Below are 21,578 nucleotides of genomic sequence, written 5' to 3'. Positions count from 1 at the left end.
ACTTCAGCGCCCCTGTGAGTCCAGGCATGGGGGACAGTGGGGATTCACTGCCTCTTGTGTGGGGCTTGCCTGCAAAGAGGGGGTAGCCATCTTCCTTCCCCTTCTGCACAGTGATGCTAATGAGCCACACCCTGCTCAGCCCTTGCTTACCTCTTACTGTGGGCTAAAGCAGCAGAGCCCAGGAGGCTGAGTGTGATGCTTTCCAATTTCTCTCTCCCGCTCTGGGAGTGCAGTGGGCTCTCATGGCGTAGGGATGGGGGGGCCTGGGTCCCAGGACTCCTGCGTTCTATCCCCAGCTTTAGGAGGGGAGCGGGGTCTAGTGCGTTAGAGCAAGTGGAGACTGGGACCAGGACTCCTGGGGTCTATTCCCCAGCTTCTGTCTCATTGTATAACTTAGGGCACGTTCCACTCCCCCTTATGCTCTGTGCCTCAGTTTTTTCATGTGTAAAAAGAGGGTAAACCCCCTTGGGCAGGCTTGTGAGGGACATTAATTGTTCTGGGTAATGCACACTGGAAGTATTTGTGAAAGAGCTGCTCAATCACGCAGTGTTGTCGCTTGCAAAGTTGTAAACCACATGGCACTGGGAGTTGCTCTGCATGTCAAATTCTATTGCTCCATTTCTGCCCCTCTGTGAATGTGTGTTTCTGATGTATCTTGCTGCCCTGCCCCAGAGATGCCTGTTAAAGCCAATAAGATTCTGAGGGTGGCTGATGACTTGTAAAACTCTCAAACCTCAGCAGAAGGTTTCCCGTCATGGCTTTATAATTTCGTGTGGTACTGCGCTAACTTGCCTCAGTTTCCCCTTCTGATTGTCGTTCTCTGACTCCCAGCACTCTCCAAAGTCTGTCTCCTTTTGGATATAAGCCAGAGATCCCCCTCAGAGGTTCTGTCTTCATTCACCAATCAGACAGCTCCCAGCCCTCTGCTCTTCCCCTTCAGCCTCCCCATTAGCAGTGATCTCTGCCCCCTTGCTAGGTGGCACCCCTCTGTCCCTGGGAGCCCTAAACAGCTGGGCTATCTGCTCACCAGTCCATGCCATCCTAGTTCCCAGGGCTTCCTTCTGTGCCCACAGCCCTCTGCTCTTTAGAAAGTGTGGGCCCAGTTCTCCTTTCCCTGGCCTCATGCTCTGTTGTGTATGTCTTTGCTGAGCTGCAGGCCTTGTGGGTCTCCCTGTGAGCCTGCTCTTCTTCACAAGGCTCTTTAGAACATGGAGGTATATACACAGTCCCTGGCCACCACTGGTCACTGTTACGTTTTTAAACAGGCACCTTGTGCTTTCTCCCATGCTGCCCATAAAGAGGTGCACAGCTACTCGTTGTACCTTAGAATCCCTCCTCCAAACCCTCCTTTGTCCTGATGCTGCCAGAAAGGTGTGCGTGGAGTGTACTCCCCATCTGTCTCTCCCCTGCCTGTTGTCTTTCTGTTCTCACCTGCTGGCTCTTGCCTTACACTCAGATCATAAGCTCTCTGGGGCCGAGAACATCGTTCTCTTTAGTGTTTGTACTGCATCTAGCACAGGGAGGCCTGGAGCCAGGGCTCTGGCTTTTGGCCTTACCAAAATATAAACCTGTGGTCAGGATATGCTGTAGGGCAGGTCTACATTAGGGGAGAAGGTTGACCTAATATACACAACTCCACCTAGGAGAGTGGCATAGTTCAAATTGTTCTCCATCTCCACAGCGGGTCAGTCGTGAGGAGTACAGTACTGGGGTCAATGGGGGCGCCCTCAGCATTTGATTTAGTGAGTCCATTTAAACCCGCCAAATCGAATCCTGGAAGATTGACCTCCGGCATGTCGACCTGGTGGTAAGCCCAGACAAGCCTGCAGTTGCGCTCCAGAGGGCTCTTGACTTACATTTGTAAGGGCTGCATGACTTCAGACCCATCACACAGAGGTCTGTCCAGCAGCAGAACCACCAGCAGTCTCCCAGATTCTCCTCTAAAGCATTTGAAATTGGCTTCTTTGGGAGATGGGATCCTAGGCTAGATAGATCTCAAAGAGGGGACAGGATGCTGAGCTGGATGGAACGCTGAGTCTGACCCCGTGTGGCAGAGTGGGAGCCTGGTATCAGGTTAGATGGGCCCATGGATCTGCTCCCGTCTGCCTGCCCGCCCCCATTCTTGTGCAGTTTATGCTGTAGAGTTTTTTCCTGTAGCCATCCTTTGTCTGAATGGTCACAGGTGTCCAAACAGATAAGATTTTGCTACAGGTTTGAAACCAAATGCGTGATTAGAAACATACTTACCACCACAGATCTGACCCATGGTCCCATCAGGACTGGTGTCTTGCTTCCATCCCTGCCCTGCCCCGATGAGGCCCAGGGACCCATCTAACCTGGTATCCTGTCCTCTCCATGCTGTCCTGATATCACACCACCTCCCCTTCACTCCAGATGAAACCCATAGTTTAGTATCCCATCCTGGGCCCGACTGTTGGGCCTCTCTAGCTCTCCTGTCCCCACCCCTGCTGCGTCAGCTCGCCTGTCCCCACCCCTGTCAAGGCTGTGTCCTTCCACTCCAGATCAGACAGGCTGTCCCTTCCCCAGCAGAAGCCAACAGCGCCTGCTGTGGAGGAAAGGCACAATTCTAGAATAACCTACCCTCTTGGGCAGATCTCTTGCTAGTTCCCATCAGAACTGGAACCCTCTAGCAGGAGGGCTTCTATCCCAGGCAGAACTCCTGCCTCTGATTTACTGCTATAGCTCTGTACCCTCTTGTTAACCCAGTCAAAGTCCTGGAGTTCCGAGAACTTTGATAAACTTGTAGCCCCAAAGCAGTGAATTCCATAGGCTTTATTGTACATGGCAGCAAAAGTTCTGCCTAAAGAAACACTGTATACCTAAAAGTAACCTCAGCCAGCCTCACAGAGGTATAACCATGTGCCGTTATGCACTATAACCAAGGAATAGAGGATAGGTTGTATATCATCTAAACAACCACAGTCTGAATGTAGAAATAATCTAGCCCTGGTTGTGTGTGTTTTATATTCTACAACAGATTTGGGTAGGGCCAGATTTGTGTGTGTGTGTGTGTGTGTAAAAATGCAGTATTAATTTGCTGAGGCCCTACAGTTAAATAAAATAATCTTCTCTGTAGAATATGCATGGTTAGAGCAATCATATCCTTCCCAGCCTTCATTTGATGGCATTCTGTCTGGGTAGTGTTGCCTCCCCCTGCCTTGGCAGTCTCTTTCCCCTATTGTTTTGTTGGGTCTTTCCCACAGCAGAAGGGAGGGCAATGAATCTTGTTTCTAAGGTGTAAATTTAGAAATTTGTGAATTTTCAACAGTGTGCGTAATTAACCATTGGAACAATTCCACAGAGGTCCTGGTGGCTTCCCTGTCACTGACCGTTGGGAAATCAAGTTTGGATGCTTTTCTAAAAGCTCTGTGCTAGGAATTGTTTCGGAGTTTGCCTTAAGTGAGGGGATTTCACCGTTGGAACCACTTACTAAGGCGGTGGTAGATGTTCCATCCCAGGCATTTTAAAACGAAGATTAGAAGTTTTGGTGGCATGACCCAGTGGGTAAAGCACTGGGCTGGGATTCAGGAGATCTGAATGTTAGTCACGGCTCTGCCTCTGGCCTGTTGGGTGACCCTGGATAAGTCTCTGTCTCCCATTGTACTTCAGTTTTTTCCTTCTGTAAAGTGGGGCTACTGAGCCTGACTTAAGAGCTGGGGTAATTATTGTTCGCTCTTGTTCAGGCAAGAGTGCTGCCTTGTGGCCTAGGCAGACCAGAAAATAGGGGAACAGGACCCCGGCATCCGGGCTCCCAGCCCCATTGTCCAACTGTTAGCCCCCCTCTCTGCTCCCGGAGCTGGGGATAGAACCCAGGAGTCTGAGCGTGTGTATCCCTCTGGGTCTGCCTCCTGCTGAGGTCCTTTGAAAGGTAACCTTCCGCTGGCATCTCTTCCTCCTCCCCCAGGATTCAGGGTACCCCCCTGTGGGTGACGTACGAGACCCCAGACCTCGCAGGATCTGGTCCAAGCACAGAGATCTGTCGCTCCCTGTTCCCAAGTTCAAGGTAAGCAGGGCAAGGCTTCCCTGGTGTCAGCCTTCCAGCTTCCCAGCATGGGAGCGAGCTCTGCTCTGGGGCTCCCTGAGCCAACCCCAGGGATGTTAAGCCTGGGACTTCCAGTGAGCTGGGTGGTTCCTCCTGAATGTGTGCTGGGATCTAGCCAACTTCTGGGGTCTTTTGGCCACTGGGGGTGCTGTGTAACAAGAGGGAGAGATGAGGTTCTCAGCATGGGTTGCATGGGAGCTAGGGCCCCCTAGAGCAAAAAGGCCTAGTTCCATTGATCATCCCTGTTGGCCAGGCCCCTGCCCTGGGGCCAGGTGGGAGCTGGGGCCTTCTGCAAGCCCAGGGAAGGGCCCCATTCCCCATCCCATGATCCAGTCAGTCTCCAGCACTGGGGCTGGATGGAAGCCACCCTCGCCAGCGGAGAAAGGCCACATGGCCTGCTCCCTTCTTCCCTGCACCGGCTAGTCTCCCATTGAAGGGATGGATGGGAGCCAGGGCCCTCCAGAGGGGAAGGCTGGTGACTCGTTACCTCCCTGTGAGCCAGCTAGTCAGTCCCCCTGGCCTAGAGCTGGACCCCAGTGGTTGCTCCCTAGAGGAGAAGGCCCCCCTGGCCTGTCCTCGGCCAGCTGGTCCCCCTTTCCCTCAGCCCTGGGGCTGGATTGTCGAGGGCAAAGACCCCATCTCCCCCTCCCTCCCCACCATGGGGGTCAGCGTGGAGCTGCTGATCTTTCCCCTCTCCCCATGGCAGCTGGATGAGTTCTACGTCGGGCAGATCCCACTGAAGGAGGTGACCTTTGCCCGGCTGAACGACAACATCAAGGAGCCCTTCCTGGCCGAGATGTGTAAGAAGTACGGGGAGATCGAGGAGATCGAGATTCTCTACAACCCCAAGAACCGCAAGCACTTGGGCCTGGCCAAGGTGCTTTTCACCAGCACCCGGGGAGCCAAGGAGACTGTCAAGAACCTGCATAACACCTCAGTCATGGGCAACATCATCCACGCCCAGCTGGACATCAAAGGTACCAACCCCATCCAGGGAGCCTTCTCCTTGGGCCCGTCCCCTAGCTGGTGCACACCACTGCCGCTCAGTCAAAGGCGGTGGGGCTGAAGCCAGTGTGGCAGCTTTCGGGGCTCAGCAGGGGGTGCTTTCCACTTAGTGCCATTGCAGAGCTGGGCACTTAGTTGGCAACAGGGCAACACCCAGCAGTTTCAGAAGGATCACGGCCGAAGCCTCTCTTCTCCCTGGACAAGGTGGCTGTGCTGGCGGGAGGGCTGGGGCAGAGGGCTGTTCAGAATGCAGGAGCGCATCTGCGTCCTGCCCTGCCAGATGGGCCCACTCTGATCTCCTGGGGAGCTCCGGCCCTGGGATTTCTGTCTCCCGCCCACAGCTCCTGTCAGTGAGCAGATCTCCTCGCCATCCAGAGCCTCCTCCGCAGGGAGCCTCCTTTCTGCCCCAGCATCTCCCACTGGGCAGGGTTCCTCTGCTGGGAGCCTGTATCACAGCAGATGGAAAGCCCAGATCAGACCCTGGCACCTGTAGACTCTCATTGTTTCACACCAGAAGGGACCAGTGGGCAGTCTGATTAGACCTCTGCATGACCCGGTGACTGGCTCCACGCACCCCTCTGTTGAGCCCAGAGACTCCAGACTAAAGCAGTTCAGTCCTCAGGAAGCTAAACTGTGCCCTGGGGAGTGACCAGAGGACAGCGGAGAGGAGCAAGCCAGCAGGGTGACCCAGCTTCCCAGGAATGGCTTGGTGGTCCCCTTTCACTCCTCCTTGGGCTGTTCCTGGTGCATAAAGGGCTCTGTCCACCTCCAGGATATGCTGCAGTCACCGCCTAGCTGAGCAATCTGTCATCACCTCAGGCAGCAACCTGGAAAGAATGGGGTGCACCACTGAGTTATATTTGGCCCCACTGTGTGCCTGTCCCTCAAGTGCTCCACCCCAGAGGTAGCTGCATCTCAGTGCTGGGTGAACCATCCCTGAGCATTGTTCTCCAGATACCCTGCCCCAGAGGTGGCTGCATCACTTACTGGAATTCCCAACCCTGACCTTCCTCACAAACGTGCCCTCTTCCTGCCCCCACAGGACAGCAGCGGATGAAGTACTATGAGCTGATCGTCAATGGCTCCTACACACCTCAGACCGTTCCCACCGGGGGCAAATCCCTGAGCGAGAAGTTCCCTGCGCCCGTGACCCAGGCTGAGACGGTACAGGATGCTGGGCGGGTGGGTCAGGAGCCGGGCTCTTCCCCACCGTCTCAAATTCAGGCACACACTTCCATGTTTAGGAATGGGGATAAGTAGCTGCCCCAGAGCTGGCTGCATCTCACTGCCAAGTGAGCGCTCCCTGTGGCACTGCTGTGCAGTTGGTCCTCAGGTGCTGCACCCCAGAGGTGTCTGCATCTCAGCTCTGAGCAGGCTGTCCCTATGCAATGTTGCTTTGCAGCTCTTCCCTCCCGCGGAGGTACCAGCTGCCTCTGAAGTTCTCTTCCTTCCTGTTGTAGTCCGAATCCCGACGGCGCCCATCCACTGACTCCTCCTATTCAGCCAGCACAGTGGGTTCGACACCTGGCAATGGCACCCCTTGCTCTCAGGACACCCCATACTCCAGTGGTCGCCAGGACACACCCTCCTTCTACAGTCAGTTTACCCCTCAGTCGTCCCAGGGGACCCCGCATACCCCGCGAGGAGGAACGCCGTATTCCCAAGACTCGGCGTATTCCAGCAGGTACCTGCTTTGCGCTCGGGGTCATCCAGTGCACAGCTCCCGTGTGCCATTGGTGCTCACGCCGGGTAGGAGCTGAGCCTGGGTGGGAGGCCAGGAGGGAGCTGCAGGGAGTGGGGCTGGGCTCGGCTCGGTAGCGAGTGCTTTTTCTGGCAGTCAGTTCTGGCCTCGGTGCCCCAGTGCGGTAATAGGGGGCGCGGGGCAGGGCTCATTACGGGGCGCTCTCCCCCGGCGGGCACGGCTGGCCCCAGTGCGGTACTAGGGGGCGCGGGGCAGGGCTCATTACGGGGCGCTCTCCCCCGGCGGGCACGGCTGGCCCCAGTGCGGTACTAGGGGGCGCGGGGCAGGGCTCATTACGGGGCGCTCTCCCCTGGCGGGCACGGCTGGCCCCGGTGCGGTACTAGGGGGCGCGGGGCAGGGCTCATTACGGGGCGCTCTCCCCCGGTGGGCAAGGCTGACCTCAGCATCTCGGGGCTGGAGGAGCCAGCTGTGTGCGCCAGTACATGGCTGTGATCCAGCTGGCCAGCCCCTGCAGTGGCTGCAGCTCGCTGGTCTGCGGTGCCGGGATTTCACTGTCCATGTCTTTCCTCCCCTGTCTTCTAGGCAGGGCACGCCCAGCTACTCCAGCTACCACCCTGAGCCACCGTCCTACAAGTCCCGCAGGCATGAGAACAGTTACACAGAATCGTACTCCCGCCGGCACTACTCTTCCTCTTCCTCCTCCTCTTCCTCCACCACTGCCGCCACCACCGCCTCCTCGTCCTCGCATTACCGCTCCAGCGACTCCCACTACTCGCCCTACAGCCAGCAGTACGAGGGGGCAGGCAGCCGTTACCAGCGCCGCCACTCCTCCGAGGGACGCTCTTCCTCCCACCACTCCTCCGCCTCCGCCCACCGCTCCCACCAAAGGGAGGACTCCAGTTACCACTCCCGGCACCGGGAGCGCCCCCAGCGGGATGAGCCCACCCCTCCTTCCTCCACCTCTTCCTCCTCCTCCTCCTCTTCCTCCTCCTCTTCCACCACTACCGTTTCTTACCCCGTGGCTCCCTCCACGCCAGACGGGCCCCTCTTCCAGAACAGCCACAGCTTTGGGCAGCCAGGGGAGCCCTTCACAGCCTCCGGTGCCATCTACCCTCCCTATCAAGCTGCCCCGGAGCCGCAGCCCTGTGATCAGGATTACCGCCTGCTGCCCACGGCCGAGACCTTTGCTGCCAACTCCCTGCCCCCAACGGAATTTCTGGCTCAGGAAAGCAAGGAAGAGCCCAGCCCTGCAGCCGGCGGCATAGAAGATCAGGCCCAGTCACCGGCCCCCCAGGCCTCACCAGCCCGGTTGGGCTCCCCGGCACCGGAGACCACCAACGAGAGTGTCCCCTTTGCCCAGCACAGCAGCCTGGATTCCCGCATTGAGATGCTGCTGAAGGAGCAACGGTCCAAGTTCTCCTTCCTCAATTCAGACACCGAGGAGGAGGAGGAGGAAGGGGCCAGGGCAGGGGCCAAGGGGCCGGAGCCACACGGGCCCTGCACCCCGCCCCCACCTTTGCCCGTCAGCTTTGAGGATGTGGTGCCAGCTCCAGATGCCGCGGGAGACTCGCCCAAGGCCAATGGGCAGGACCGGGTGAGATGCTCCTCTGGGGATTGGAAGGGGTGGTGGGCAGGGGCCTAGGAATCCGGATCTCTGGGTTCACGCACCAGTGATGCGGGGGGGAGGAACTAGAGCAAGGGACTGGGAGCCAGGACTTGGGGGCATGGGGTGGGCTTAGAAAGGGAAGGGCAGGGATGGAGGTCCTGGGGGTGGGTGTCAGGTGGCCCAGGGCCTGTGGCAGGAACAGGGGGACATGTTCTGACCATGTCTCCTTCCCCAGGCCTCCCAGCAGTCGTCCGGCGAGGACATGGAGATCTCGGAGGAAGAGGCGGAGGAGGAGCCCACGGGGTCGGCACCAGCCGAGCCGCACTTCTCAGGGCTGCCGGCAGGCCTTGGCCACCTCCCACTGGGCGTCTCGGCCTTCGCCCGCCCGCCAGAGCCACCACCCCCCAGCTACCCCCTGCAGCCCCTCATGTCGGTCTCCCTGCCCCATCTGACGGGTGAGGCTGACTACTCCCAGGCCCCTCCACCCCACCACTTGCAGGCACCAGGCCTACCGGACTATGGGGCCCAGGCAGGCACAGCGGGCACAGGACCTGGGGCAGCTGCACCCCCCCACATCTATGACTTTGTTAACTCCCTGGAGCTGATGAATCGGCTGGGCAACCAGTGGGGAGGGATGCCCATGTCCTTCCAGATGCAGACCCAGATGCTAAGCCGGCTGCACCAGCTGCGCCAGGGTAAGGGGCAGTTCGAAGAGCCCTTTCCCTACCACCAGGAGGCAGCGGCATTCGCCAGTCACCCGCTCTACGGGCACTACCTGCTGGACCAGGACAGCCGCCACTTCCCGAGAGACCAGCTCTTCATGCAGCAGCCGGCTAGTACTGAGGAGCCCCCGCCTGGCGCGGAGCAGCCCCCACCCCCACCCTCACAGCCCCCACGGCTTCTGGAATACCGGGCGGCGGGGTGGAGCTACCAGGAGGAGGAGCCCTGCGACCCTCACGCCTCCACTGTGGACAGCGTCCTGGCCACTCTGACGCAGGAGATGAAGAGCATCATGCAGCGGGACCTCAACCGCAAGATGGTGGAGAACGTGGCCTTCAGCACCTTCGACAAGTGGTGGGAGCGCAAGGAGCAGAAGGCCAAGGTGAGAGCCCTGAGCGCGAGAATCGCCCCTTGCCCTGCCAGCCCCCCGGCAATCAGGGGAGCGTTGCCCTGCACTTCCCCATGTCCTGAGGCTGCCCACTGTCCCTCCAGCTCCAGCAAGCCCCACCTCTCCTGCGGTTAAGCCATGAACGGGCACTGCTCCTGACTCAGGCCGTGTGAGTGGGAGACAAGCTCTGTTTAGGGGTCTGGGTGTCGGAGTGCGCTGTGGTTCTACTCCTGGGGCAGGGAGTCACGGTTCTCACCCCAGTCCTGGGAAGGGAGTGGGAGTCGGTGGGTTCAAGGAGGGGGCTGGGAGCCTGCTGAAGTGAGCAGGAGGTTCTGTGGCTGCGTCCCAAGGCAGAACTCAGCCCCTGGTGTGTGGCCTTGGCCTGGTTGGTCTGGGCAGGGTTTCTCACAGGCTGTCCTGCCTCCAGCCCTTTCAGAACGCAGCCAAGCAACAGGCCAAGGAGGAGGAGAAGGAGAAGGAGAAAACCAAACTCAGAGATCCAGCCCTGCTGTCCTTGGTCGACTGGGCCAAGAGTGGCGGCACTGTCAGCCTCGAGGGCTTCAGCTTCGGCACTGGCCTCCGGGGGGCGCTCAGGCTCCCATCCTTCAAGGTAAATGCAGCTCAGCACAGGGGCCTTTCGACTTGGAGGAAGCTGGCTCTCATCTGGTCCCTTGCTGTGGGCCTGGCTGGCTCGTGGGGGGTAGGGAATGGCCTTCCCAGTCCAGCGGACGCCAGCTCTCAGCTCCTCCAAGGTGCTGCTGTCCCTGGCAGCTGCTGTGCTCTTTGCAGGTGAAAAGGAAAGAGCCTTGTGAGATCTCCGAGAGCAGTGAAGAGACGCGCCCCCGCCCTTCCACTCCCGCTGAGGAGGAGGAAGAGGAGGATGGTGAGTGGTTTCTTCTGGCTGGTGTCAGCGGGGTTGGGAGTTTTGCCCCTGGGACCTGAGTGCAGGGTTAGTGGGCTCGAGCAGGACTTCTAGTTCTAGTCCCATTTTTGGGATTGGGGTCTGATGGGTTAGAGTAGTGGGGTCCAGGAGCCAGGACTCGTGGGTTCTCTGCCCAGCTCTGGGGACAGTCTGGTTGATTAAAGATGTGGGGCTGGGAACCAGGACTCGTGGGTTCTTTGCCCAGCTCTGGGAGGGGAATGGGCTCTAGTGAATTCAAGTAGTGGTGTGGCAGGGTTTGCAGCCAGGACTCCTGGGTTCATCTCCTTGCAGGTGGTCCCTTTAACACCCTGCCCTTGCCACTCACAGACAAAGAGGCTGCTCAAGGACCAAAGGGAGCCAAGCGGGACGAGGAGTGGATCAAGGGGCCGGGCAAGCGCCGGAAGCTCTTCTGCCTGGACAGCGAAGGGGAGGAGACCTCTGAAGAGTCGTCCTCAGAAAAGGTGAGAGCAGCCACCACTTCCAGCCCATCTTCACTGCTCTGTCCCTGGCAGAGGTGGAGACGAGGACCGTGCGTGCATGCGCGCGCATGCGTCAGTTTCCCCCACCCCGTTAGACAGCTCCATTTCGCATGTCGGTTGAGGCTGGTCGGGGGTGCTGTGCTGTAGGGAGCTGGGCAGAGGGTGCCCACACAGGTAAGGGCTTCTACAACCCCTAGAGGTGTCTCCATGGGCCCTGATTTGGTCCTTTCCAGGAGGATGACGATGACGAGCAGGAGGAAGAGGAGGAGGACGAGCAGCGGCGGGAGGAGGAAGAGGATGCAGCACGTAGTGACAAGGAAGAGGAATCGGAAGGTAGAACTGGGATGTTTCCTGTTGTTGGCGCTAGGGGGCGCTGTGCTCCAGGGAGCCGGGCAGAGGCTCAGCAGGGGGTGCTCTCCCCTGGCAGTCTGGGTTGGCCCCAATGCCACAGTGTGACGCTGGGGGCACTGTGCTGCAGGGAGCGTGTCCAGAGCTCAGGAGGCGGCACGCTCCGTAGTCAGGGCTGGCTGCAGTGCCCAGCGTTACCATCGCATGCAGAGCTGTTTTTCAGGCGAGGTGGAAGCCAGGCCGCCGGCCTTCAGTGGTTGTCAGAAATCCTGGCTCCCTGCACAGCATGAACCCGGTTCCTGGCCACATCTGAAGCCCCTCACTGTTCTGGCTCCTTCGGTCCCCTCAGTGCAGCCCAACCCGGAGATCTGTGTCACTCCCACTGTGTTCATGTCACCAATTGTCATGTCATGTCATGCCACCCAACTGCCCCTCAGTGCTGGATGAGCTGTCCCTATGTGGTATCTAGCGTCAGCTGCCCTGCTCAGAGGTGTCTGCATCTCAGCACCGAGAGAGCCATCCCTGGGCCGTGTCACTGACCAGCTGTTCCCAGCTGTCCTGCCCCAGAGCTGGCTGCATCTCAGCAGTCAATTGCTAGGCAGTGGGGACTGAGCTGCCCTTTGCTTTGCCCAGAAGCAGCAGAGAGTGAGGACTCCTCCAAATACTCCCTCTATGAGGAGTCTGACGAGGACAGCGATAGCGCTTCCGACTCGGAGAGCAGCTCGTCATCGTCCTCCTCCTCCTCCTCCTCCTCCTCCTCCGATGAAGCTGAGAGTGTGGAGGGGACAGCAGAGGACAGCATGGACGAGTCCACCATGGACAGCTGTCCCGTGGAGCCAGCGGGGAAGGAGAGCAAAGCTGAGGCCTTGGCAGGCACGGAACTGGAAAAGGTCAAAGTGGCCACACTAGGTGCGTAGCCAGTTAAGCCCATCGCCTCGGAAAGGGCAGGGACCGACCGCTGCCTGGCAGGGGGAGATGAGCCCCATCGCGCAGGAGTGGCACCCTGCTGCATGTCTGGGGCTGTGGCAGGACTGGGGTCCAAGTCCCTTGAGTGGTGGGGGTCCAGGGGGGGCCAGGCAAAGGGGCCCTGGGTTCCATCTCAGTGTGCAGCCGGGGCTCTCTAATTGTGTTGTCCCTGGGAGCTGAGTGCTTGGGCGGCCGCCCAGCTGATGAGCAGACACCCGCAGCCGGCCACGTGTGTGGGTCTGCTGCTGGTGCGCATGCGCACGGGCCTCTGTGTGCAGAACAGAACATGTTCCACGCATGGATGACAAAGATGAGGGCGCGTCGTCTAATCCCTCTGATCTCCCTCCCTCCCTCCCTCCCCACAGCGCCCGCAGTGGAGCAGAGAACCGGCCCTCCAGAGGAGCGCAAGGCTGAGCCAGCTCCCCGCCCCTCCTCACCCATCCCCCTCCTGCCGCCCCCCAAGAAGCGCCGGAAAACGGTCTCTTTCTCAGCTCCCGGTGAGGAGGCGGCGGCCAGGGCGGGGGCGGAGAAGGTGGCCGAACCAACCCCAGCGCCCCCCTCCTTCCCCCTTCTTCTCCTGGCCTCAGCCCCAGCCCCTCCCAAGGAGCTGGTGCCTCCTGCAGCAGTGCCTCTGGAACCCGCCTCGCCGGTGCCCCAAGTGCCCTTAGCGCAGGACACCCCCCGCCCTGCCACGCCGCCCCCTGCCCCCAAGCCTCCCAGCAGTGGGAGCCGCAAGCGGGAGGTCCCCAAAGCCAGCCAAAGAACCATCAGCAACCTGCCGGCAGACCACGCCTCGCTGGTGAAGTGCTGGCCCGAGGAGCCCCCTGCAGGCAGCAGCCGCCGGCGCTCCCGATCCCAATCCCGCTCCTCTGAGCCCCCGCGCCCCCTCGCTGCTGGGGAGGCAGAGCGGCTGCGGCTGCGGGAGCAGCTGGGCGCCTCCTCCCTCCTGGAGCTGGCCAACCAGCCGGAGGCGGGTGGTGTGGACCTGGCCGTGCTGGCCGACATTGCCCTGAAGATGCCCATTGGCCGGGCCCAAGAGGAGACTGAGGATTCGGAGGGCACAGAGACATCGGATGAGGCGGAGGAGCAGTCGCCCCCCCATGCCCTGCTGGTGCCCCGAGACAGCAGCATCCTCCTGGAGCACAACTATGCCATGGCTGTGCGAGCGGTGCCGCCTACTCCCCGGAGAGCAGCCAGGGCCGAGGAGGACACCCCAGGCCCAGGCGAGCTGCTGCGCTTGGATCTCTTTGGCGAGCAGGTTGGGGAGGTGCTGGAGGCACCGGAGGAGGTGGTGGCGGAGGTTGGCGAGGCCAAGGCCGAGCTGGAGGTGGGAGCGCTCCTGGCCCTGGCGGGGGAGGAGCGGCCTTGGAGGAAGCACCACAGGGACAGGGAGGAGGCGTCGGACTCCCCAGCCTCGGAGAGCGAGGAGGAGGAGGACAGTGAGGACGCTGACGCTGCTGAGACCCGGCGCCGGACACTGCGCTCCCACGCACACAAGCCCTGGCCCCCCGCCCCGCCCTCCTTCGAGACGCGCAGCGAGTTCGAGCAGATGACTATCCTCTACGACATCTGGAACTCGGGTCTGGACGTGGAGGACATGCACTACCTGAGACTCACCTACGAGTGCCTGCTGCAGGAGGACAACAGCACCGACTGGCTCAACGACACCCACTGGGTGCACCACACCAATATCCTCTCGGGGGAGCAGCTGGGCTGGCTCCATCCCACCCAGGGTGAGGGGGCGGGGCGGGCATCAGCTCCTACCCAGGCCGGGGCAGGGGGACACAGCCTCACCTCTCTGTGGGCCAGTGGCTGCCCTTGGGCCCCAGCCTCCGAGCAATCAGCTGCTTGGCTGGGGTCTGGCACAACAGGTGAGTGGGGGATCTCTGGCCTGAGGGGTGAGCACGCAGGTGTGCCCGGCCTGCCAGCAGTGGGGCGGGAAGGGCCCTGGATCCGGCCCCCTGGAGGGGAGGAGGTGTCTGGGCATGTTGGTCTCTCCCAGCCGTCCTTTTCCTTACCCTGAGCCCCACTCACCAACATCGCCAATCCCAAGCGGAAGCGGAAGTGGTCGGACCTGCGGGAGCACCAGACCGGCTGTGCTCGCAGCGAGGGCTACTACCCCATCAGCAAGAAGGAGAAGGACAAATACCTGGACGTGTGCCCTGTGACGGCGCAGGCGCTGGAGGTGGTGGACACACAGGTATCGGGAGGAGACCTGACAGCCTGAGTCCCTGGCGGGGAGGAGACACACCAGCCAGGCCGTGCTGGCTGTCCCCATGGGGCCGGATGGTCCCCTGGCGGGGAGGAGACGCCCAGCCAGGCCGTGCTGGCTGTCCCCATGGGGCGGGATTGTCCCCTGGCAGAGAGGAGACGCCCAAGCAGGGCCGTGCTGGCTGTCCCCATGGGGCCGGATGGTCCCCTGGCGGGGAGGAGATGCCCAAGCAGGGCCGTGCTGGCTGTCCCCATGGGGCCGGATGGTCCCCTGGCAGGGAAGAGACACCTCAGCTGGGCCCATCTTGCCCATCCCCGCGCAGGGCAGAATCCCCTCTGTGCCTCGTTCCCTGGAAGACCTGGAGATGTGGGTGGGGCCTTGCAGTGGTAGCTGATGTGATCCCTTTGGGGGACTGATGCTCTGACCCCCTCTCCCTCCCAGGGCACCAACCGCATCCTGTCGGAGCGGAGGTCGGAGCAGCGGCGCCTGCTCAGCGCCATCGGCTCCTCCGCCATCCTGGACAGCGACCTGCTGAAGCTCAATCAGCTCAAGGCATGTGCTCAGTCTGCAGCTCCTTGAGGGGGCGCGGGGGGCAGGACCAGGGCCAGGATTGTCCTGGGAGGAATCGACCCCAGTGCACTAGGGGATGTTGCGCTGCAGGCGGTGGGCAGCGGGTGCTCTCCCCAGCAGTCGGTTCTGGTCTGTGCGTGGGCAGACGCCCCACACTGAGACCTAGATGTCCCTGCCCCAGCAGTCCTGTGACCTTCCTGTCCCCTCCCTCCAGTTCCGAAAGAAGAAGCTGCGCTTTGGCCGGAGCCGTATCCATGAGTGGGGCCTGTTTGCCATGGAGCCTATCGCTGCCGACGAGATGGTGATTGAATATGTGGGGCAGAACATCCGGCAGGTGCGTCTGGAGGGAGCAGCAGTGGCGCTTCCCCTTGGGTGCCAGGCTGTGTGGGAGCGGGGAAGGGGGGGTGTCTGCTCCCCACTGCCCTACCCCAGAGCTGGCTGCATTTCCGTGCCAGGTGAGCTGTCGATGTGCGGTGTCACTGTGTCTGGTCCCTGACTGCCTCTGTCCAGAGTCAGCTGCATTTCAGTGCCAGGCGAGCCGTCGGCGTGCGGTGTTGCTGTGTGGCCGCTCCCCAGAGGCGGCTGCATTTCAGTGCCAGGCGAGCCGTCGCCGTGCAGCTGTTCCCCTGCTCCCCCAGGGCTCAGTGGCAAACTGCAGGGCAGTGCGTGGCCCAGTCTGTTAGTGTCCCCATTGCTCTGCCCCGCCTGCAGGTGGTGGCTGACATGCGGGAGAAGCGCTATGCACAGGAGGGCATCGGCAGCAGCTACTTGTTCCGCGTCGACCACGACACCATCATCGACGCCACGAAATGTGGCAACTTGGCACGCTTCATCAACCACTGCTGCACGGTGAGGGGGCTGCTGGCTCCTCCCCATGGGGGGCTGGGGGCCTGGGGGGAGGGGCTGGTGGCTTCGTGCCAGGGGCAAGGGGTGGGGGAGGGTTACTGATGTCTCCCCAGAGAAGCACCTGCAGGCTCAGGAGAGAGACTCAACGTGGGCCCATTTTACTGCTGGGCAAGCCAAGGCCCAAAGAGATGCAGTGCCTCTGTGTTCACACAGGGAGTCAGCGGCCCTGTCTCCTGAGTTGCCCCCTCCCCTCTGAGAGCAGGGCCTGGTGGCCATGGGGGTGGGCTGTCTCTACCCTCCCAGAAGGTGCCCCGGAGCTGTAACCCCACTCTCTATCCCGCAGCCCAACTGCTACGCCAAAGTCATCACCATCGAGGCGCAGAAGAAGATCGTCATCTATTCCAAGCAGCCCATTGGCGTCAACGAGGAGATCACCTATGATTACAAGTTCCCCATTGAGGAGAACAAGATTCCCTGCCTGTGTGGCACCGAGAACTGCCGCGGCACGCTGAACTGAGAGCCCTATTTATTGTGTTCCCTGCCTCTTCCCCCGGCGCTGTCAGAGCTCCGCGTGGCCTGGGAATGGGGCCTGCGGCCCGTCTGGCGCTCTGCCAGGATCTGCCCCCCGTTCGTGACCCTGCCTCCCTGCAGATGGGCTCCAGAGCCAGCTGTTAGCAGCATAGTGGCATGAGCTGAGTTTGAAGCAGCTTTGCCCAAGCCAGACCCATTCCTTCCACTCCCACGACTCCCAGCATGCAGCTCTGTTTAGGACCAGGGCATCTGACCCAAATCCCCAGGATGCTTTGCGGGTAACAGAGCAGAGTGCATGCTGGGAGCAGAGCTGCCCTTTCTGCAGCCCAGTCAGGAATTTCTCTTTGCATTTATATTCCTGGCCTCCGAAGAGGAAATCCCCACCCTTCCTCCCGCCCCCTTCCCTGTTTCCCGCCCTCCGGCTTGATGGACACCTGTCACCAAGAGCCAAGAATGGTGGGAAGTGCCAGTCTTGCCTTTGGGGTGACCACAGCATGCAGACAGCCGAAAGGGCCAGAAATGGATCTAAACATCCAGGGGGAGAGGGGGGACAGAGTCCAAGGCATTGGGGTGTGAATCGGCCTCTTCGTGTTCCCCCATCTGTCTTTCCTTGCTGCTTCCCCACCCCCGCCTGCCCTAGGTAGCTCCTGAGCCGCCTCTACAGAGGGGAGGCCTGTTTAGTATGGTTGGGTTTTACTGCCCTGTTCCCCCAGCATCAGTTTCGTAGCAGGTGTCACTCGTGATTCGCTCCACGAGCACAGCCTCAAGCTTGGATTACAGTGCCTGGTAAAGTCCTGTTCCCCTTTAGCATTAAGGCCCGATATGTCTGTCCCCTCTCAAGTGGGGGGAGTCTTGCCCTGTGGACAAGACAGAGCAGTACCCAGCCCTCTCATAGATCTAACAGAACCAGTCGGATCTCTTCATCTCCACATCCTGCTTCCAATCCATGTGTCTTCCCTTCCCCCATAGTGAAAAAACAAAACCACAGATAATAATAAAGGGGCTGGATTCTCCTCTCGCTGAGCCGGGGACTGCTTGGACCCAGTGAATCTCCAGCAGAAGCCGAGAACAGAATCGAGACCCCCTGTTACTTTTTCTTTAGGAGAAGAAAGTTTGTGTATATATTCCAGATGGACTGGCTGTTTCTTGTAGAAACACACAAAAGTTATTGGTATGTAAATATTCTTTTTATTATTTTTCCCCTCTTCCTACCTAAAAAAGAAAGAAGAGATTGTAAATACCAGCTATCTGTTCCCCTAGCCCCAGGTGAATCTCTTTCATTACAAAGTTTGCTTTCTTATTCCTGGGGTGAAAACAAAAGCCCTTTACAGACGGGCCCTGGGAGAGAATAGTTTGAGTTGCTTTTTTTACAGGAGTCGGTTCTGAAAGACGGGAAACGTGAAATCTGGCTTATGGCTGCAGAGCCAATAGTGCCCCACCTTTGGCAGTGGTGTTTGCGAGTCTCAGCTGACGCTTTCAGAAGGGGACTGCTTTCCCTGGTGGAGTTTGTCAAGGTGGCTGGACTGTCCAGAGACCAAACTCCTGTTGGCCAAGATGTTGATTTGCCTTCAGCTCTGTGTTGTGAGGGGATAGAGCTTGGGAAGGCCGTTAAACTTCTGTTCTGTTTCTGAGCTTTGAGCCGTTCTTTCTAATCATCAACTCTTGTTTGTTGTTTGCTCTGTCTTTCCGAGAGTTGGATTATCCGCACCACAGTTCCATTCCCCAAACCCTCTTCTTGGTTTAGTTTTGCCTTCACCTTTCCAATGTTCAGGTTATCCACGCATCTGCAAATCTTCTTCTCTCATCCGCTGAGGCCTATCTAGGTGCCAGTACATTGCCTTGCTGCGTGAGACTCCAAGGTTTAAAGCCAGAATCGAGCGCAACAGCCAAATTGTAACCCTTAGCGTGGTTCTCCTTTACCAGGGTAGGCTCTGCTTTTCAAAACGACTTGTGATTTTTGGGGTGGCTAGCTTGGTTGTGTGCGCACACCTCCTCCAGGGGCAGTCAGTGAACATTTCCTGAAAGTCAGCCTCCTTTTGGGTGTTGGCATGAGCACCCCGGAAATAGCAGTGTCTGAATAACCCAGGGCAGTTCTTTCCTCAACTCTGCTTCAAAAGCTTTTTGTCTTGAGCTCAAATCTTTGTCCCAGTGACATCCATCCAGAGGCCTTGGCATTTCATGAGATCGGCTGTTGGAAATCTTCCTGGTGCTGATTGCAAAACTGCATCATCTGTCAAGTCTGGCAGGGGCTGTCCTTGTCCCCAGAGAGTTTTTAGCTGTGAAATTGGGTGGGAAAACAGTATAGCTGAGATGGGCAACTCCTGCAGGGCTGGGGACACATTCTGGTCCCAGTTTCATCAGTCTACTCCTAGAGAGAGGCTCCACTGAAGTCACTCCACATTTCCTCTGGGGTAAGAAACTTCGTCTGGAGTCAGTGGCCTTGGTTGCAGATTCACACTGGTATTGGCAGGTTCACCCTGACTTTATCCCTGGAGCAGATTCTGCCCCTTCTGCCCGACATTTGGGACCAGTTGGTTTCTCGCTGAATCCTAACGGTGTGTGTCTTGTCGAAACTCCACCCGGAGCACAGTGAAGAGCTCTAAACCTGCCCACCTCTTCGTCCACGTTAGGGGTGTGGGGGACTAGACAGAAAGGCCTGCTTTTAAAATGTTACACTTGAGCTGTAGTGAAAGTCTTGTCGCCAACATGTCCCCTCTGCTGATCAAATTCTCAGCCGGACAGCAATCTGGAGTGCTGGCAATACAGGGTATTTAGCATGTGCCTAACAGCTCAGAACTTCCCCAGTTGGAAATGGGTTTTAAACTCACCAACCCCGTGTTTGGGGTTTTTAACTGTTTCTCTCTGCGGTTGTTAGTAACTTGCTGTGTTTTCTCAGCATTCATTGGGGTCTCTGGGCTCAGTTCTGGCCTTTAGTGTGTGCGGCTCCAGACGTGGGGGGACGGGGACCTCCTGTCAGCACAGAGGTAGTCAGCTCCTGGCTCTGGAATATGCCTACTAGTCAAGGCTTCCAACTTACCACGGTCCCTTGGAGAGACAGGCTCAGACTCCGATGCCAGACTCCTTTGATGTCGGTGGGCGTGGCCACAACTCCTGTTTCTCGCTGGATCTCCGCATTCCCGGTGTCTTTCCAAAGCGGCCTGGGAGAGAGAGCTTCAGTGAGAAGCGAGAGTCAGGTTTCTACATGGCCCTGGCTGGGAAGACCCACTGCTGAGGAATGGGTGTGTTGCTCCACCAGCCTGCCGAAGGGGTTTGAAATGGATGTCCTCCCATCAGCCCTGGGCAAGAGCTGCCTATGGAGCTGCCCATTCAGACCTCTGACAGGACGAGCCACCAGGCCATCTGCTTAGGTTTATGTCAGTGTCTCTTGTGGCATCAGTTCCAAAGCCCCAAACTCTTACCCTAGACCCACAGGGATGGAAAGTGATTCAAGCTTGTCTGATGGTCTTCACTTGAAGAGTCAGCCAGCCCTGTGTCTTGTCGAGATCCGAATGCATCAAATGCCTAGGCCGCCTGTCTGAACTCACATGCAGTGGGTCTCATCACCACGTGCCTCAGCTGAGATTTCTTTTCTTCTTCGGGTGCTGGGCTCTCAGACAGGGGAGGCTCCAGAGTGTCTCCTCTCCGCTCTCACTGAACCACTGCTTTCGTGGCGGGGGCATATAGCCAAAACTAGAGCTGGATGCAAAGCCGGAGCTGAGCATCTGTGTCTGGCTTTCGCTTCTGCGCCAAGAGAAACTCCGCTGGGAGAAAAGGTCACCCCAGTGATCTGTCTGAGACAAACCGCCTCCGAACCGACTCCCGGACCGCAAGGGTAGGTCAAAACCCCCTCTCGGTGCGTGTTGGGTCAGATCTCTCCAGCGGAGGGAGCTGAGCTACCTTGCTTGTCCAGCAGCTGGCATCTGAGGCTTGCACGCTTGGCTCCGAGGGGGAAGAAAATGCAGACACATTCCCTGACCCCTTCTTCACCAAAGGATAGGTCGTCCGCCGCCCCTCTCTTTAAGTTGCTGTCCCTGGTTTCCTGTTGTACATATGTTAATATGTTGTGGATTCAATACTTGGTGCCAGATAGCACATTTTTATAAATGTCATTAAACTTTTATTGTAAAAAACAAAAAATACAAACACCCAAAGGGGTTATTTATATTGTTTCTTATCCTGCCTGTGTCTCTTCCGTGTTCATGTGGATAGTGGATAGTTCTCTGAAGACATCCACGCAGTGTGCAGCGGCAGTTAGTAAGGCAAATAGGATGTTAGGAATTATTAAAAAAGGGATAGATAATAAGACAAAAGATATCATACTTCCCCTATATAAAACTATGGTACGCCCACATCTTGAGTACTGTGTGCAGATGTGGTCTCCTCACCTCAAAAAAGATATATTGGCATTAGAAAAGGTTCAGAAAAGGGTGACTAAGATGATTAGGGGCTTGGAAAGGGTCCCATATGGGGAGAGGCTAGAGAGACTGGGACTTTTCAGTTTGGAAAAGAGGCGATTGAGGGGCGATATGATAGAGGTATATAAAATCATGACTGGTGTGGAGAAAGTGAATATAGAAAAATTATTTACCTTTTCCCATAATACAAGAACTAGGGGACACCAAATGAAATTGATGGGTAGTAGGTTCAAAACTAATAAAAGGAAATTTTTCTGCACACAGCGCACAGTCAACCTGTGGAACTCCTTGCCCGAGGAGGCTGTGAAGGCCAGGACTCTATTAGGGTTTAAAAAAGAGCTTGATAAATTTTTGCAGGTTAGGTCCATAAATGGCTATTAGCCAGGGATAAAGTATGGTGCCCCTAGCCTTCAGAACAAGGGCAGGAGATGGATGGCAGGTGATAAATCACTTGATCGTTGTCTTCTGTTCTCCTTCTCTAGGGCACCTGGCGTTGGCCACCGTCAGCAGATGGGATGTTGGGCTGGATGGACCTTTGGTCTGACCCAGTATGGCCATTCTTATGTTCATGTCTCTCTCCCTCTCATCTCCCACCACCCTCTGAGAGAGACAGACACAGCCCCTGGGATTGGCTTTTTCCAGTCTCCGCTGGCTGCCTCAGGAGTGGGAATGGGCCCTTTCTCCTCCAGGAGTGCTGGCCATGATCCAGCCCCAGAGCAGGGGCCTGGCTGGCTCGGGGGTGGGACTGGGGCATGGGGCTTTTCTCCTCCAGCGAGAACCACTGTGATCCAGATGGCTTGGGGTA

At 58.3% G+C, this 21,578-nt stretch overlaps 1 protein-coding gene across 3 annotated transcripts in view; it reads left to right on the top strand.

Moving 5' to 3' along the window:
* The window catches only part of SETD1A (SET domain containing 1A, histone lysine methyltransferase), a 25,677-nt gene extending 5,151 nt beyond the window's left edge, over window positions 1-20,526 (top strand). Inside the window, exons 3-20 of one of the 3 annotated variants that reach the window (XM_074998306.1) lie at window positions 1-14; window positions 3,926-4,024; window positions 4,770-5,040; window positions 6,111-6,232; window positions 6,529-6,752; window positions 7,353-8,364; window positions 8,612-9,478; window positions 9,912-10,094; window positions 10,274-10,367; window positions 10,734-10,867; window positions 11,119-11,218; window positions 11,867-12,142; window positions 12,565-13,887; window positions 14,230-14,399; window positions 14,853-14,963; window positions 15,196-15,315; window positions 15,693-15,830; window positions 16,171-20,526. The exon at window positions 1-14 is cut by the window's left edge and continues 139 nt beyond it. In XM_074998306.1, coding sequence (XP_074854407.1) covers window positions 1-14; window positions 3,926-4,024; window positions 4,770-5,040; window positions 6,111-6,232; window positions 6,529-6,752; window positions 7,353-8,364; window positions 8,612-9,478; window positions 9,912-10,094; window positions 10,274-10,367; window positions 10,734-10,867; window positions 11,119-11,218; window positions 11,867-12,142; window positions 12,565-13,887; window positions 14,230-14,399; window positions 14,853-14,963; window positions 15,196-15,315; window positions 15,693-15,830; window positions 16,171-16,344 — 5,432 coding nt within the window. In that variant the 3' untranslated portion in view covers window positions 16,345-20,526. Of the gene's footprint in view, window positions 15-3,925; window positions 4,025-4,769; window positions 5,041-6,110; window positions 6,233-6,528; window positions 6,753-7,352; window positions 8,365-8,611; window positions 9,479-9,911; window positions 10,095-10,273; window positions 10,368-10,697; window positions 10,868-11,118; window positions 11,219-11,866; window positions 12,143-12,564; window positions 13,888-14,229; window positions 14,400-14,852; window positions 14,964-15,195; window positions 15,316-15,692; window positions 15,831-16,170 lie in introns of all 3 variants that reach the window. The other 2 variants (XM_074998305.1, XM_074998304.1) reach the window with 2 other exon arrangements.
* The last annotated feature ends 1,052 nt before the right edge of the window (window positions 20,527-21,578 follow it).

This window comes from Carettochelys insculpta, chromosome 6 (genome assembly GCF_033958435.1).
Source record: "Carettochelys insculpta isolate YL-2023 chromosome 6, ASM3395843v1, whole genome shotgun sequence".
Lineage (NCBI taxonomy): Eukaryota > Metazoa > Chordata > Testudines > Carettochelyidae > Carettochelys > Carettochelys insculpta.
This window is presented reverse-complemented; position numbering and strand designations above follow the sequence as displayed.